Source organism: Capra hircus, chromosome 6, assembly GCF_001704415.2.
Source record: "Capra hircus breed San Clemente chromosome 6, ASM170441v1, whole genome shotgun sequence".
In the NCBI taxonomy this organism is placed as follows: Eukaryota; Metazoa; Chordata; class Mammalia; order Artiodactyla; family Bovidae; genus Capra; species Capra hircus.
Window position 1 is genome coordinate 22290554 of NC_030813.1, and position 18455 is coordinate 22309008.

An 18455-nucleotide genomic window follows, 5' to 3' on the forward strand; every position below is an offset into this window, starting at 1 on the left:
ATTCAGGGAAGAGGGAGGGGGCAGAGGTGTCAGCAGGCCATGAGGTAAGCACTTTGGTGCTCGGGAACTCACAAGGTGGTCCTCTGAGTAATCTGTATCACCTAGGACAGTGTTAGAATTACAGAATCTCAGGCTCCACCCTGGCCTGCTGAATCAAAATCAGCATTTTTGAACAATTCCCTAGTGATTGAAGATACTAGTTTGAAAAGCAGTTTCACTAATTGCTCTAGTGATGCTATTATGATCACTTGAATAATATACATTTGAAGGAATAATGCTAAAGCTGAAACTCCAGTACTTTGGCCACCTCATGCGAAGAGGTGACTCACTGGAAAAGACTTTGATGCTGGGAGGGATTGGGGGCAGGAGGAGAAGGGGATGACCGAGGATGAGATGGCTGGATGGCATCACCGACTCGATGGATGTGAGTCTGAGTGAACTCCGGGAGTTGGTGATGGACAGGGAGGCCTGGCGTGCTGCGATTCATGGGGTCGCAAAGAGTCGGACACGACTGAGCGACTGAACTGAACTGAAGAAGTTTTTATTAAGTAATACTCTAGCTTACTGCTTTCCTTTTTTAAAACTTAAAAATTGAAAACAAATTTTTATATCCATTTAATTCTTTAAAACCTTCATACTCTAAGTGAGACCATTAAGGAGCGTTAGAAAACTTTAAGCAGGTCCGTGTTTATCTTTCAATTCCTTTTAAAAATTAGAGTCTTGTTACCCTTTGCCTGAGGCATGATATACTGGAAAGCAAAACCACCCGTACTTTGTTTTCACCGGCAGAATAAAACCTTACATATCTCCCCCTGGATATTTCAGATACTTTCAATAAGTATTCAGTTTCTCGGACTCCAAACTCTGATTTCTTGAATGAGTTTTGTAACTTTCTGGCTCTAGGGATTGGAACAGAGCAACAGGAAGAAAAAGGTATTAGGCCTACTTCCATCATAAACCTTGGCGATGGTGACCATTGATTACAAAGGCAAGTAAACAGCTTGCCCCAATCCCTATTCTCCATCCTAATAATTCACAATTGAGCTTAATTTCTAGGCTGCTCTAATTCGGGGACTGGTCAATCGGCACTCTCTTCTCAGCGTTGATCCTCTAGGCCCTGGGTCAGAACAGCACTAACTTTCCGCACGTGGGAGCGCTGATCAGTGACCTGCCAGTTTCTATTTAAAATAACTGTTCCCATTTTGAGGGGCGACTCCTCCCAGAGGTTAATCAGTCCTGGCCGGCAGGGGAGCCAATGTCGCTCACCTGCTTCACAGGAAACTTGAAACGCAGACTCAATCTAGACTAAAGGTATCCAGTAATTAACGCATAGTTCCTCCCACCGCACATTCCTGATTGGGCGCGTGAGAGAGGGATGTGTCGGCTCGCGCTCTTACCAGACCGGGGAATTCCATTTCCTCTCCCTCCCACCAGCATAAGCATTCAGGGGCGGTGCTTCCCGGTCGACGGCCCGCCCCAGCTCGAGCCTGTGGCCCATCGGCATCTCGCGAGAATTTGTGGATTTGGGGGCGGGCCCCTACCAGGAAGAGTGCACAAAACTGCCCTTAAGTCATTGCAGCGCTACAGCTCCTGTTAACCAGCCTCGAGGTTCTCGCGAGATCCGCCTCCTCAATACCAAGTGAGGAAATCGGGGGACACTTTCGGGAGGGGCGTGGGGCGCGACCGCGCAGCTGCCGTTTCCATTACCTTCCTGCCATGGTCTCCTTCCGGTTCTCGATGCTTCTCTGAGTCTGAGGGTTTCCGCCGGTCGTCTACCCTTCCCCCCCAGCCCATGACCCGCCTCCGGCCCCCGCCCTCCAAGTCCAACCTCCGATCTGTTTAATAAGAAGGTGCTGTTCCGAAAAGGAGAAAGGGGTTGGCACAGATCCGCTCGGCCCGTGTCGTGGGGAGGAAACCGTCCGCCTTCAGCCTTAGATTCGTCCTGTGCTCGCGACGGCGGCGTTGGCGGACTGATACGCGGCGGTGAAGAGGCAGGAGGAGGGGGGAGGGGCGGAGCGTGGCAGCTGGCAGTAGTTCCGTCAGAGCGGACATCTTGTGGCTGTGTCGTGCGCGTGAGCCCCGTAGGGCCGGGGAGGCACCAGCTGCCGCGCGGGGAGGAGGCCGAGGCCGCAGCGTGAGGGAGGCCCCGGCCCCTCTGTACGCGTGGGTGTGGGCGGCTAGGGGAAGGGAAGGGAGGCTGGCCCACTGGCCGGCCGGGTAAGGGGAAATGCAGGCCTTCGGTGGCTTCAGTGACCAGCCTGTTGGGTGGGGTAGGGTGGGAAGGCTAGAGAAGCCGGGGCCTCTTCTGCTTAAGAGGGAGGGGGAATGGGCGCGTCCTCGCGCCTAAGCCGGAGCCTCAGGGGCAGCTCGGGCGCGTGGGGGCTGGCGGTGGCTGGGCGGGCGCGCGCGGGAGCGCGCTGGAAGGCGGAGTGTACGGTGGCGTCAGGGGCGACACAGAATAGCTCTAGCTGCGGGGACAGCGGCACACTTCAAGCCTCTCTGTTTGCTTCCCCTTCCCGGGCGCACCTTTGAGCAGAAACCGAAAGGAGCCGGGCGTCAGTCCGGAGGCTCCCGTTCCCCCCTCCCCCCTTGCCTTTCTTTGCCCTACTGACGCCGGCACAGCGCCGACTAGGCCCCGGCTCCTCCTCTGCTGCGCCCCGGACCCTGCCCCGCACCCACCCCTTTCTCCTCCGCCTCTTCCTTTCCCACCCGGGTCTCTTCCTTTCTAGAGGCCGGGAAGTCAAACTTGTAGCCACCCCTCCGCTCTTCCCGTCACCCTGGCCCCCTCTTCGGGCCGGAGCACGGCATAGAGGCTGGCAGTGGGCTCTGCCACCCCACCCACCTCGGATCGCGACCGTTTTTGAGGGACTTGGATTCGTCAGGGTCTCTGCGGGGCCTGTGCGAGTGCTGATTTGCTCCGTTTTTGCAAAAGGCGCCTGTGTCTGGCAGAGCCGGTGTGAGACGAAGAGACAATCCTTCCCAGCCGCCGGGAAAATCAAGAGTTTTGGCCGGACCTTCGAGCACACACCGAGATAGTGAGGAGCCAGACGAAAAGCACAGACTATGGCGCTGAAACGGATTAATAAGGTATCCCTGGGGCTGAGGGGAATGGGGTCGTGGGATGAAAGGGAGGCTCAGCCTGGAGGAAAGCCTTGAGGGGGGGGCAGTATAATATGGAAATATCCCTCCTTGGGTTACTTCCATTGGGGGATGGGGAATGCGGATATACTTTTTGAAGAATGCAGTTTGCAAAGAACAGAACGCTTCTGGCAAGTGAGGAGTGTTGTCTTGAGTATGTTTCAATGGAATCGGTGCAAATTCGGGATGGAGAGTGATTTCAGGCGCCTCGATTCTTCTGTAAGAAGTGTTAGTCCCCTCTGGGAGTCAGACTTGGCCAGAGACGCTCCCGCAGATGTCATGGCATTCCTATTCTCATTGCTTGAAAACTTTGTTGTTATGTGAAGGCTCTGAGCCTTCTGGAGGAAGAAACGTGGGAAACTCAGAGGAGAGAAAAATCTAAGAAATCGGCAGGGCCCAAACTTGATAAAGGGGTCAGGGTAGAAGTCTTGGCAGCTAAGAGTAGTGAGTGAGTCTAATCAGAAAGTGATCGTCGATTCTGGGCAGGTTACACAAGCCTAAGTTGGGTTGGGAGGAGATGGGCTGACAACAGTGTTGCCACTTCCTATGTTTTGTAGTCGGGGCTTTTCACCCGAAGCTATTTATCAGAGGCACACCGGGAACTGATGTGAAAGCCTTCTGGAAGCTCCGTTTTTCTTTGCCATGGGAAGGGGGGGAGGGTAAAGAGTGAGATGGCAGCACGAGGAGGCTAGTACCTGTTTTTGCCTCTGTCCATTTAATAACATTCTCTGGGGAAATTGCTTCGCCATATGCAACGAGGTTTGATGCTCAACTGTGGCTCCAAGTTGAAAAAAATAGTGTGTTTTGAGGTTCAGGGGGTGAACGGAACCTCTACCTCCGGTAGTTTAGTCTCATTTTCTTGCTCTAACTTCTATCCCGCATTTTAAGATGGCGGCTGCTTTAACTGGTTCAGGCTCTTTCCGGCATCTCTTCTTGTAATATGAAATAATATCTTTGTTTAATGTTATCTTTTATATCAGACTCTACACTGCTCTGAGACCTCCTACTTAAGACTTCGCTATATTCAAACTCTCAGACTTTATTTCCCTTTTTTGTAACGTGTGTGTGTGTGATGTGTTTGGTTCTTGCACAATCAAGGAGGGTGGAGTATTTCCAGCTTATTTGAAAAAAATGCTGTGGAGTAAATTCAGTCTTACTAAAACTAGGAGACAGAAGGTTGTGGGTTGCAAACTTTGGTTTTGCTAGGTTACTTCTTTTAAAAGGGTTTACATGGAAGGAATGGCTAGGACTTGGCTTTACTAAAAATAGACCTGATTCTGCTTAATTTTACATTTAATGTGTGACTTTGGAATATATTTGGCAAACTGCTGTTTTATGAAAGATAAAAGTTTAGAGCTTCAATGTATTGATGTTGAAATGGTGAATTTTATTTCGGGCCATCGTCATTGTGGGTGTATGTGAAATATAATTTTTTTTATTTTTGAGACAATGGGAAAGGAGTTTAGGAGTTAAGGCTTAAAGTAAAAAGGATTATCAGACCTCTTTCTGGGACCACTTTGAAGGCCAGCAACACATTGGAGAAGCATAGTTATGTTTTGCAGTATAGTTATTACAAAACATAGCATTCAGTGCAAGTCAACACCTTTTTTCTATGGGAATTCATCCAGCCCACTAAAATATGGAATGATTTCAGATCCATAGATCTTTATGCATGTGGAACAGAATACTTTAAAGGAAGGTCTCATTGGTTTTTTTTCTTTTACAGGTGATACCCAGCTGCTGTGACACCACTTTAATCATTTAAAAGCTCTAGAGAGGCAATATAATGGTTAAGGGTGTGAAGTTTGGAGCAAAAAAATGCTCCAGTTAGAATTTTAAGACTGAGCAAGTTGTTATCTGTGTGCCTCTATGTTGTGTATGAGCTGTGAATAATTGAGTGTTTAGTATGTACCAGGCACTATTCTAGATCACACTAAGGATGCGTGAGGGAGCAAAACAAATAGAGTCCCCAAAGTTTTTTTTTTTTTTAGGATTAAATTGGTTCATGTGTGGCTTTGAACAGATCCCTAGCACCTGGTACTCATACTATTACTGCAATTTTAATATTACTTTTTTTAATTTTCAAGAGCTTTTATTAAAGAACTTTAGATTCTAGTCTAGTACTCTTCATCAATACCAGACTGTCTCCTTTTATAAATACTTAGAAGGTCTGTATAATACAGAAACTAGACGTAATCCTTTCCAAAACTGGAAAAATGTTTATGTGGGACATTATTGATTCAGTCTATAGAAAAGTTGTGTTGTGGTTTGGTTTTCAGCTATTTAGTGTCAGAATCACATGATCAAACTTAAAAAACCAAAAACTCAGATTCAAACAATTTTAGCAAATGGACAGCTCTGATGGGAGATGCTCTTTATTTTAGGCACCTTTTTTATTTTTAAATTTTTTTTTCCTGCAGCTGCCCAGATTCTAAATGTTGATCGATCTGTATCCTTTGTTGATATTTTATTGAAATGCTTATTTTGGGTATATTTTTAATCAATAGTAGTTCATTTGATTAAGTTTTTTAATTTCTTTCTTGAAGCTTAAGTTACAATTTTATTTCTTGGCCCAAGCAACCTTATCAGTCAACTCTTTTATTTTTCCTCTTGTATTCTTTGTTTGGACACAATGTGATCTTACAAGGCTGTTAAACAAGAAGCAAAAAATGGAAACTCCCACGTTGGTTGGTGGTGTTTTAGGGGGCCATAGGCAATTTTAGTGCTCTCATTAAACAAAATAACCACTGTCCATGTATTTTGAGGAAGTATAAAGAGAACTTTGCATAAAATATAATGTGAACCAAACCTGAAAAGCTCATGCTTTGAGTGTTTGCAATGTGTCAGGACTGTTTGAAGCACTTGTATTAACTCATTTAATTTTAAGACAGTCCAAGGAAGTAGGTATAATTGTTACCTCCATTTTTGAGATTAGTAAACCTGAGGCACAGAGAGATTTTAAAAATCCACCTAGGGTCATAGCACAGCAAAGTTAAGATTAGAACCTAGGCTGTTGGACTCCAAAGTGTGTGCTCTTAACCACTACATTTTCATGTTATCTTTTTAGGGGGTTGGTATTCAAAAAGGTTTCTTTTGCATGTATCTTTTTGCTAATAGCTAGGTTTTAGCATCTACTGCGTATTAAACACTGTTTCTAAGCCCTTTATGAATATCTACTCATTTTATTCTCACAACAACATATGAGATGGATGCTCTTACCATTCCCTTTTACATATCAGGAAATGGGCATGGAGTAAGTTACTTGTCTTATGCTCAGATGGCTAGGAAGGGACTGAAATTCAAACTAGTCTGCTTCAAGAATTCAGACTTCTAAACTCATTGTGAACTCCTACTTTGAACAATTTCAATTCCTAAATTTAATTTTGCTTCCTGAAATAACTGCTCCTCTCCTCACTGAACGTGTAGATAATTGGAATTTAACTTTAGGTTATAGCTAGTTCTTGAGTTTAGATCTGAACTAATACAAGTTTTGGAAGTAGAAGTGAATTTCTTTTTTGGTTAGTATCTTCAAGGACTAAGGGAACTACTATGCAGGTTGCTGACTAATCACTAGGGGAATCATAAACTGGTTTCCAGTGAATGTACAGGCTGTATACGCCATGTGTCAAGGCTTGTCTATAACCAGCTAAGTTTGCAGGGCATTCGTTGAGAGAAATGCTGATCATAAAATTATACCTGTTTTTATTTTACTTGTTTGAATAAGGTTAGCTGATACTTGGCTTTGGTTTCATCATGATCCTCTGCAGTGTTAATTCTGATAGTTAAAAGGGAAGTTGAATACTCTTGCTTTAGCTCTGGGGAAAAGCATCACTGGCTTATCTCTGTCATATTGTATGTTAACTCCTGGGTTCAGGTGTCCTTTGATACCTCAATTCTGGAGGATTTTCCAAAGCATTTCACTATAATCTATTTATTAAAGAAGACAGATACCAGGTTCCTAGAACTGAGGTTGTTAATCAAATCCTAAATTAGGTTTTGCATTCTATTACATACTATGTATGTGGATTTTGACATGGGTTACATTTATGTATTAGAATGTTAAAAACAGTTTTTAGAGAGTATAAGTACACGAGGTCTTAGCAGACTTACTGAATCATGAATCATTTCTCTGGGATCAGGCATAATTTTGAAATGTCCTCTAGGTGACTCTAAAGCCGCCTCTGGTTAAGAGCCTCAGATATAAACAGGGGAATGTGTGTGTTTTCAGTCATGTGTCTTTGTGACCCCATGGACAATAGCCCACCAGGCGGCTCTGTCTGGATTTTCCAGGCAAGAATACTGGAGTGGATTGCCATTTCCTTTTCCAGAGGATCTTCCCGACCCAAGGTTCAAACCCATGGCTCTGGTGTCCGTCCCTGCATTGGCAGGCAGATTCTTTACCACTGCACCACCTGGGAAGCCCTAAGACATAAGAAATAATCATTTAATCTTACTGAGTTCTTAATGTTTGGCACAGTAGTCTAGTCCCAGGGGACAAAATACAGGTAAACCTGTTATTACCTGTGGGACTCTCTGTTCTGAGGGAAGGAAGCAAGCATATAAATAACACATACTGATATTTGTCACCCTGTATTAACTTTTCAGTTACTATAAATCAATAAACATTTAAGATAAGGGGAATTGGTATTTAAATGTCTGATTTATCCATTATTAAAGCTAGATTTGTCTAAATATCTTTCTCTACTATATTTTGTTATTGTTTTAAGAGTGTGTTTTTTCATTTATAACTACTTTAGTCCCCCCTTCCAGAGACAAGCTAGTATTGACAAAATTAATTTTATTTCACTGGAAATTTTGTGCTCTTAATCTAGTTTTGCTATCCAGTTGTATAGTGTAACTAAGAATGGATGTGTTTAGGGAGTTTATTATTTGCCAGTCTATGTTACATGAGGTTTGGTCTCAAAATGATACCCTTGGCCCTGTTATGTGGGGAGGGTAAAAGTTCAAAGAAGTATTTTATACTTGCTCAAACATCTGATTTTTATCTCCAACTATACTTTGAACATAATGTGTCATTTAGAGACCTCCAACCAGCTTTGTTTAAATTTGTTGTTTTTAACCTTTAGATCTCCTTGTTTTTTACCACTCCTTGGTTACTTGTTCATGCAATACTTCACATTAATTCTAGTCTTGTTATAATTTCATGGCTAATATATAACTGAATGTTTTCAACTAGTGGACTGCTGTTAATTTTGTCTTCCCTATCTTTAAAATGCCTTATTTGCTTTCTTAGTTCAAAGCTTAGAAACTAGATTTGGTTCTGTGTCTTTACCCCCATTTAGAGATAATGCTTAGAAAAGAATAGCTTTGAGTAATCTTAAGTGAGTTACTTTAATGGCGATTGAAAGAAAGAAAATTAAAGTATTATTCACTCAAGCCATACTTTGTACTTTGAATGAATAAGCATACTTGTCTCATAACTAAACAGGAAGTTAATTTCTTGTCAGTGATGTAATGAGACATGTATGCAGCACTTATCTCTTAATCCTTAAAGTAAAAGAAACTTCTCAGAATTTCTCAGAAGTTACAAATCCCAAACTAAACTGACTTTTAAAAGGGCTATTCCTTCCATATATGAAATTGTTCAGACCTCAAAATCTTTTTGCCAAACTTCCTTATTTTGAAATCACTTCCAGTAGCCATGCATTTCTGAGGTATTTGTTTTTCTTCCTTACTGTTTGTTTCTGCGTATGGTATTTAAATTTCACAACATTGAAGTTTAAAATTTTTTTGTTTACTTCATAGCAGACTTGATGTTTATAAGAATTAGAGCAATTCTTGTCTTACTAGTTGGGCAATTAATACTGCATGTTGACCTTTATCATTGGTCTGAGGATATACCTTTATATTTGCTAGATTGTAAAGCCTCTTTGAGGGTGACTCTTATCTCAAAATTTCTTAAGGCACTTATTTTTTTTCTTCCTACATCATGCCCTCATCTTCCTACATCATGCCCTCATCTTACCCATCTCCTAGGGTAATATTTTATGTTGGTCAGTATAGGTTTAAGAGGCAAGGTCTGTCTTTATTGTGTGGATTCCCATGGTCATACAAATCTTCAAGTGAAAGTTTTGAAAGAAATTGGCTCTTAAATACAAGAAATAGCTTATACCAAGGGAATGAACTTTAAGTTTTCCCCAAATTGATGATACAAAATGTGTCTGTGCTACTTTAGTCATTATGACTTTGATGCAAAATGGATGGCAGAGATTGGAATAACATGATTGTGGAATTTGGTGGTAATTATTATACTTAATATCATAATTATTATACTTGACCTTACCCACAGTAGTCATCTGAGTTAAATTTTGCCAAGTCCTTGAGAGAATGATGGAACTAGACAAACTAGAAGAGGTTATTTAGGAAGTTACATCTCAACAGCGGAATTGATTAAATAGGAACTTTGTTTTTGTAAATGTTGGCTTTGGTTATGTTGCTTTAATGAATAAGTAGTAGTGGTCATTAAAAGAATGTTTAGCAGAATGCATAAATAATAGTTACTGGAGGTTTTGGATCTTACTAGTAACTCATCCACCCATATGTCTGCTCTATAATTTTATTCTTCATAATCTTATTTTTTCAATTTATAAGCTAGAGACACAAAAAGCAAATATTTAGCATTATGTTTAGACTTCTGCTCTTAGCCAGTATATCTCATCTTTCTCATGTTTTACCTCTAATAGTCAGTTGTCAAAAATATTGTGTCCTGTGATGATAGAAGCAAAGATCTTCCTCAAAATAAACTGTAGGCTTTTGAGTCCCACATAAAGAATGGTCAAACTCATTACTGTTCACTCACTGGCTTAAGCTATACCTGTTGGTTGGCTTTTAGAGAAAATTCGTTGTTTTTGTTTTTGTTTTTTAATGGGTCTATTTAGGCTTTTAAGGGGAAGGAGAAGCATATTCTCCCAGTGGGAGAAGGCCTGGATTCTCACACTGCCAGGTGTTCAGGAGGTCTCAGGAGAAGCAATTCAGAGAAATGATATTCAAAGAAGATTTCCCCACAAGAGCACATCATGGCAAAGAAGTGTCTAACTTTTTTTTTTTTAATGGACAATACAGCTTTCAGCATCGTGCCCAAGTTATATTAGGGGCTTCCCAGGTGGCATAGTGGTAAAGAATCTGCCTGCGGATGCAGGAGATGTATGAGATGCCAGTTCGATTCCTGGGTCGGGAAGATCCCCTGGAGTAGGAGACGGCAACCCACTCCAGTTTTCTTGCCTGGAAAATTCCACAGACAGGAGCCTGACAGGCTGCAGTCTATGGGGTCTCAAAGAGTTGAAGGCAACTGAGTACACACATGTAAGCACACGTAGTTAATATGTTGTTCATCCATCTTAGTGTCCTTTCAAGGTGAATGGAGCCTTTAGCTAGTGTGTGCCAAACTCCCCTGCCCCCTATTTTCTATTTCAGTGGTCTTGGTAGTTGGTAAAGAACCCACCTAAGTAATGCTTTTCTCTATGATTGGGAGGTATGGTCAGAGTATGAAGACGTTGTTGGTTCTATATATGAGCTGTTCTTTCTGATTCTTGCCACTGTTCCTCTTAAACTACTAAGAAGCGAAGAGCTGACAATTGAAGTTAATTTTATAAATTGTTTTTGTCTCTAAAGCCTGTGAAACCGTTAGTTTCTTAAGTCATTTTATAAGGTGAACAAAGACAAAATAACTTTTGAAAATTCTTTGAATAGATGCTACACTGGAAACTGATCTCAAATCTAATAAATACAGTTTTTGCAATGCCACAAATAGTTTTCTTACTTGATTTTAAAGTCCACATAACTTGAAAAATGGGTTACCTAGGCTCAGTCTGAGTATAGTGAGATACAAACCGATGATGAATAAGGAGAAACAAGAAAACACCAATTTTCTGTGTCGTGTTTAATTTTTGGCATTTATTCCTTGAGTAAAATGAAGAGTTGGGTTGGTGAGATTGAAATTTTTGTCTCCAGTTTGCAAAATACCGTGTCAAAGTCGTTAACTTAAATACATCTTTTGGTGCAAGGACACTTGAGAAAGTAGCCTTAAATGTATCTCTGGACCTATTTTTTAGGTTGTCTAGTAGATAACAGTACTTTGCTCTCCAACCAGTCCTGAAGCTCAACATGCCTTACATTTGATTTGATTCAGTCTTTCCTTCCCCCTCTTAAAGGGGCACTCATGTAGAATGGATAGAAGACCTATTTCCATAAGATTGTAAAGGTAAAGTGATCAGTGTGTTAAGATAATTTTCGTCCCTGGTGACTTAAGTTTATGTCCTAAGGTAGTTATCTATTCATCTATCCTGTGTAGCAGGAATTCCTATAGTATGGTGGGTGAGGATGGTCTTTGATATCCTCTAAGTTAAGTGAAAGTTATTGTGTGGGCATCTGTATTAGGGATAGAGGGTCAGCAGTTCATCAGATTATTAGAATTCCTTGTCTTTGTCACAAATAGTGTCATGTACATGGCTAGGAGTGTATGAAAATGTTAAGAAACGAGAGAAACCAAATTTAGGATGGTCAAAAAAATTTACAATAGCCTTGTTCACTTGTCAGGGAAAGGGAAGGGTATGTGGGGAGTACATAAAAGATCTGCAACACTTAAAATCTGAAAGAGTATGGTAAAAGGATCTAGAAAGTCAGTCGTTTCTAGTATACTATCGCTAGTACATCAAAAAATTCAACCATTTGTCTTGCTCAGAAAGTGGTCAATGGCTTCCCATTGCCTGTGGAATAGTCTTTGCCATAGTATTCAAGACTCCAAAGATCCAGCGCTGATTAACCTTTCTAGCCAAACCTGCTACCTGTACCCCATTGTATGTCTGGTATACCAAACTACAAGAGTTTTTTAACATCCTGTTTTCTTTCACTCCCCTGGATTTTAATTTCTCTATCTTGAATGCTTATCCCTCTATCAAGACCGAGCTCAATGTCACTGGTTTAAACTCAGGCAAGGTTAGTGATAACCATTTCAAAATTCACAAAGCAGTTGAATGCCTTTTAAGTATTCAGATTGTTTGAAACGTAATTTTTAATTTTTTAATGTTATGTCTGCTTTCTATTGATCTATTGGGGGAAGGCATTCATGGTCTATCTTGTTATTTTCAGATGTAATATGCTTGACACCAAAAAGGCAATCTCCATATAAATAAATAAATACTTTGGTGAAGTGTACTAATATTATGCTTTTCATTTTAGAAATAGATTTCACTTAAGCTTCTGTCACTGAAAGTTTAGCTCTTTACTAGATAAGACACATGATTTCTTCCTGGTTCTCTAGTTTGGTTTTTCAACTTTGCTTCATTTATGTTTCTTATACATGTTACAGCCAGATTAAAGCAGTACGTTGTCTTTTCGTGGGATAAACGTGTATAATAGTAGTAGAGCCCAGGTAGCACTCTGCTTTAAGATGGTTATCTCTATTTTTTTGTCCCCCTACTTATTGGATTTGTTAGGAGAAAACTGGAGTAGTTAACAATCAAAGCAGTAACTGTAGGAATTAGAGCAAGCTACAGCCTTAGGAACTGAAATTGCGTATTTGTATGCCAAGTTAGTTTTTTTTTAATCTCTGCTGCCCAATGTGGCCTCTTTTTCTTCGGATTCATCATGTAATTTCAGGGCTTGTGCTTGCCAATAGCTCTGGGTCACATCCCCACAGCTCCTGATTAGAGAAGGAAGGAAATGACCTTTCCAGTTTTTAGCTTCAATTTGAAAAATCTATGGTAGGATCAGGTTCTAGCTTGCGTTATTTCCAACTCTGAGCTAACCACTGAAGCTGAAGGTACGAAATTCTATGATTATCCTTTCTGAATAGTTGGTTAATGGTAACTAACAATCACCCAACACTACAATCATATGTTTAGAGTAAGAGAAAAACATTTCCAGAAAGGGAAGGTGGTTTGAGCATCTGACAAAATGCTGCATAGAAAGAGCATCTGACTTCTTAAGCTTTTCTCATGTTTTTTCACTGCTCAGATATTTTTATGTTTTAATGTCATGAGAATTATTTGGTATCTTTGAAGTAAGTCCTTGTATTTATGTAAAAGGTATTTTGATCCTTAAAGTTAGGATGTTACTTTAAAGTAGATTTTGGCACATAAGTTAATTGGCCAAATAATAGATGTTTGAGTATTAAGAGGTGTCTTAGTTATGGAGAACTTGGAAAATAAGGCATTTACAAATTATCTGAGGGGAAGACTATCCTGAAATTATGGGAGTGAAGAGCTGAAATTCAGTGCTAACTTTTCCTGAAATTATTTATTCACTCTAAAGGAGTGAATACTAACATATAAAGGCTTGGTGATTCAAAGATGTCCCTGTGCAGGAAAACTGTTTCAAAATATCTTCTTAGGCTTTTTTCATAAAATGTGCAACTTTTAACAAGATATAGATATATTCCAGGTCAGCTGTAGATCCCTGACCTTTATTATGAAGTGGTTTTTAGCATCACTTCAGTAATGTGTTTAAGTACATAAAAGTACATGATTTGGGGTAGATCTGTGTAAGAAACTAATGTTAGTAATATTTGAGTTCAAATGCATACTAGGCATTTTTAGATAGAACTGCATGAAATTGCAGTTTCTGTAGTTCAGAAAAGGTCAAGTATTAACAATTTCGTGCGATTCAACCTGGGCTTCCCAGGTGGCACTAGCAGTAAAGAATCTGACTGCCAGTGCAAGAGGCGTAAGAAACCGTGGGTTCGATGCTCTGGGTCGAGAAGATCCCCTGGAGAAGGAAATGGCAGCTCACTCCAGTATCTTTCCTGGAGAATCCCCGTGGACAGTGGAGCCTGGCAGGCTACAGTTCATGGGTCACAAAGAATCAGACACAACTGAAGTGACTTAGCACACACGCACACAGCCTGGTAAAATGGTTTCTTTAAAACCCCATCCACAAATAGTCCCTGAATTGTTGACCTGTTATTACTAATGTATATTGTAGCGTGAGCCAGACAGTTGCTAGATGATTATGTTATAGACAACTAAGCATAATCACACAGGCAAAAGATTTAAATGAGCTAAGGCTGTAATAATGTAGACTATTTATAAAGCAGATTTATTTTGTTTAATAAATGAGTTGAGCACCTATCCAAGAAATCTTGCCTTCCAGATGGGTAGTCTGCTTGCTAAGTACCTAATACGTTAAATACCAGATAGTGTGCTAGAGTACTTTATCTCATTCATCCCTTCAAAACTTCTGTAAAATAGGCATTTCTATTTTAGAGTGAGGAAATAATGCTAGGACATAGTGGGTCTAAATTGGATTAAAAGTGAGACTCCACTATGATCATGTTGAGAGAGGAACATAAGCCTTGTCCTTATTTCATGTTGCTATGTTTGAGCATTTGAGTTGTATGCACAAGTTTGTATTTGGTTTTAGTAGCATATTTGTGTTAATTTATTGTCATATAGGAAAGCAGTGAGGGTGGTTCAGAATAGGTACATTTTTAACCTTAAAATAGACTTTTTTGGACACTTAATGTTGTTTAAGAGGAAATCAGACTGCTTAAGTTTCTGATTTATCTTTTTTTTGTTGAACCAGTTAAAAGAACTTGTTACAGAAGTGTGAGACATGGAAAAAAATTCTCTTCATATCAGACAGACTATACTCGATTCTTAACTACAGTGCTTAATGGGAGTTACAGCAAATGCTTTATGGGAGTTAATCTGGCCTATGACAGTCATCTGGATAGTTGATTAGTTCAAGTTGCCAGCATTATTTACTTTTCTCAAAAAAACTATGATTCACTTCTAAGCTAAAGGGGAGTGTGTGCGCGTGTACTCGGTTGTGTCTGACTCTTCGACCAGTTGACTGTATAGCCCATTAGGCTCCTCTTTCCATGCTTAGTTTCACTTGTGGGTTTTTTTGTTTTGTCTTGTTTTAGCTATTTGCTTAACTCTGGGATAAGAGCTTCTGTGGTTCCTACCCTTCAGAATCAAAGTGTTTAGAGTTAATTTTCTCAAATTTGTTGAACATACGAAGTAAATTTACATAGGCAACCGTAGAGGTCTGATCTGAACTTCTCGTCCATCATCTTAAAATTGACTCCTGGCATTCCTTGGCTGTCTGATAAACTTAAAAGTAGTTGTAGTTTAAGTTTCAGAAGCAGATTGGCAAAGTGTGTGTCAAGGGACTTTTTTGTATAACTTAATAGATGTACAGCACAATAATTTGACATGTACAGTGCAAAATGATCACTCCTAAAGACAATTCTGTATTGATACTTTTTTTTTTAACTGGAGTGAATCTAAACTCACATTTCTAAACAGTTGACTGTTTTCTGAAATGCATTATTTTGACCATGTAGTAAAGGCAAATATGTCTCGTTATCTTCTTAAAATGTACTCCCTGCCTTTTTCTTTGAAGTCCATTATTGTTTCATGTGTTCAGTCACTAAGTCGTGTCCGACTCCTTGTGACCCCACGGACTGTAGCTTGCCAGGCTTCTCTGTGCATGGAATTTCTCAGGCAGGAATACTGGAGTGAGTTGCCATTTTTCCTCCTCCAGGGGATCTTACAGGGTCTATAAATCCCTGTGCTGTAGAAATTTATATACTGGTATATAGAGATAAGGCTGTATCATAAATTTTTAAAAAACTTGTAAAGAAGCAGCTTTGTTTTCTTACAAGATTATCCGTATGGGTTATATACAAGTCACGGAAGGGCCAGATACACTTTGGAAATTAAGGTCAAATGGAATTGTGGGAACTCTGTTTTGCTATGTGCAAACCACTTTTCTACCTAGAAAGATGGATTGTTCCAGAGTTACACTCAATGTTGAGTGAAAGACAAGGTGTTGAGTATAGGGATAAGGAAATCAAACCAAAAAGGATACTTACCTAGCCCTATGAGATTTTAAGGAGAAAATGAGATCATTGGGTAGTGTGGTTCAGAAAGAACAGTATTTAAGAAAGTAGATAGTGATTAAGATAGAACCTGTGAGATGGTCTGAAAGTTCAGCAATAATGTGAATGTTGAAAACGGCCCTAAGTTCTTAACCTAGGGAAGTATTGGATTACAACATTTTCATTTTGTAGGACAGCTTTTGTTCATATACAGGCACACCTTGAAGATAATGAGGATTTGGTTCCAGATGACTAAAATAAAGCGAATATCACAATAAAGCAAGTCACATTTTTTATTTTTGGTTTCCCATTGCACATAGTTATGTTTACTGTAGTCTGTTAAGTGTATAGTAAGCATTATGTCTTTAAAAATGTACTGTATTACTGAAAAACACTAATCATCTGAACCTTGAGCAAGTTGTAATCTTTTTTTTTTAACTGACAGAGGGTTTGAAATAGTGCAAGAAATTATCAAAATATGGTTCAAAGACAGAAAATGAGCAAGTGCTTTTAGAAAAAGGGCCCAGATAGCCACAAACCTTCAGTTTGTTAAAAAAACAAAGCACCCTCCCAACCCCCACGCAGTATCCATGACATGCAACAAAACAAGGTATGCCTGTGATGAAAATTCATATCTGTGTGTGTGTGCTTTCATGAACCCTTAGCCAAGATAATTGTTCTGGTATGCGTCCATAAAATAACTATGCGTAGTGTGTCCCAGGAACTGGACTAGGGTGGGTTATGTTTTCTTTTCTTACGGAATGTATTGTTGATGTAAATTGTGATTATATGTCCCTTAAAGAATGGTGTGAAAATAACAAAGCAGATGACTCTTTCTGTTATGGTCTTATGACCCAGTATTTTCTATCTTGGTTTAGGAACTTAGTGATTTGGCCCGTGACCCTCCAGCACAATGTTCTGCAGGTCCAGTTGGGGATGATAGTAAGTAATTTTCAAGTTGATTTTTATCATTAGTTTCAAAAAAGCTTGTGTATTTTTAGACAATAACAAGAGTATTTTCTTTTTCTAGTGTTTCATTGGCAAGCCACAATTATGGGACCTGTAAGTACTGATAATTAAAAGCAAAGATTTAATTAAAAACACAGCATTAATCTAGTTTGTAATTTTTAACTAACTCTTTATAGCTTTATTTCATTACATTGTAATTCTATTTGGGATATGCCATAATTGTATTGCTTTTGAAAGAAACTAGTCATTTGTTAAGTACAGTATTCCCTGGGTTCTATGTTTAGCATTTCTGTGACCTGTCAAATATCTCTTCTAATTTTCCCTCATAGCAGTGTAAAGTATTGTCACAGAGCTTCCTGATTTACAGAGCCAATTAGTTTTTTGACCATATCATGGTGTTACTCACTCTGAATGTGTAACTGCCTAAAATCTAGCTTAATTGTATTATTTTGATATTTTGAGTTTTTCTAGAACTTTAGTTTCATATAAAATTTGAATATTTTTAGGTAGAAAGTGATATTTTGAATACAGCAAAATTCCTTTCTATCCTGGGTAGATAAGAAACTGTATTGCTGGATAATTGAATATTCAGAATTATGGATACCATCTAAGAATTTCACAGAATTAGAGCGCAGTAAAACATCTTGGGGTAAGACTGTATCTTGCACAATACTTAACGTTTTTTTAACTTGGAAGGCACGTGAGGATTTCTGTTCTGAGTTGTGTGTTTGTTACTGAATTTTCTGCTTTCTTACCCCTTTTGGTATTTTAATTTCAATAGAAATGGCAATAATGTACTAGGTGTGATAATAGTAGTTCATAATTATAAAAGAGGAAATACCCTTGAAAAGTTAGCCAGAGGGCAGGTTGGATTAGCACATGTTTATTTAACAGTTCTGATTATAAATAAGATGGAAGGGGATATTTTTAATAGTTTAAAGTATGTCTGGATTATCCTAATGAAAACTACAGAGTCAGGATTGTTTCCAGTTACCTCCAGGTATATTTTTACTGTTTTAAGTGCTTGCTTTTGTCTAATGGGTGACAAAACTGTGATCTGCCACTGCTCTGTGCTTCCCACCCCCGTTAAATATACATATTTATATGACTCATGGCTGACCCAGTTTGACAGTGTTTTTTATTTTTTATCCACACCGCATGACTTGTGGGATTTTATGATTTCCTCAGCTAGGGATTGAACCCGTGCCTCACTGCAGTGCAAGTACTGTGTCTTACCACTGAACAACCAGAGAATTCCTGACCCGCACAATGTTTTAAAAGTTGACAGTCTTTGCATAAAAACCTCCTGACTAGGCTTAGGATGGACTAGCAACTGCTTCCTTTTTTTCAGATGAGATGTGTGTATCTGCCAACAGTTTCTACCAAGTCCACTTCAGCACTTAAATTTGCAACTTGTAGAATTTTTCCGTTATAGATCACCAGTTTTCAAAGCACAGAATTCAATACAATGCCTTGCCATACCTGAACCAAATAAAACTCATCT

The 18455-nt window shown here is 39.6% G+C and overlaps 1 protein-coding gene across 7 annotated transcripts in view; it reads left to right on the forward strand.

The window, feature by feature from the left end:
* UBE2D3 (ubiquitin conjugating enzyme E2 D3) overlaps positions 1528-18455 on the forward strand; it is a 28470-nt gene continuing 11542 nt past the window's right edge. For 2 of the 7 annotated variants that reach the window (XM_018049257.1, XM_018049260.1), the window contains exons 1-4: positions 1528-1639; positions 2933-3087; positions 16861-16924; positions 17013-17044. In XM_018049257.1, the coding sequence (XP_017904746.1) occupies positions 3064-3087; positions 16861-16924; positions 17013-17044 (120 nt within the window). In that variant the 5' untranslated portion in view covers positions 1528-1639; positions 2933-3063. Of the gene's footprint in view, positions 1640-1668; positions 2158-2932; positions 3088-16860; positions 16925-17012; positions 17045-18455 lie in introns of those variants that run through there. The other 5 variants (XM_018049258.1, XM_018049262.1, XM_018049256.1 and 2 more) reach the window with 3 other exon arrangements.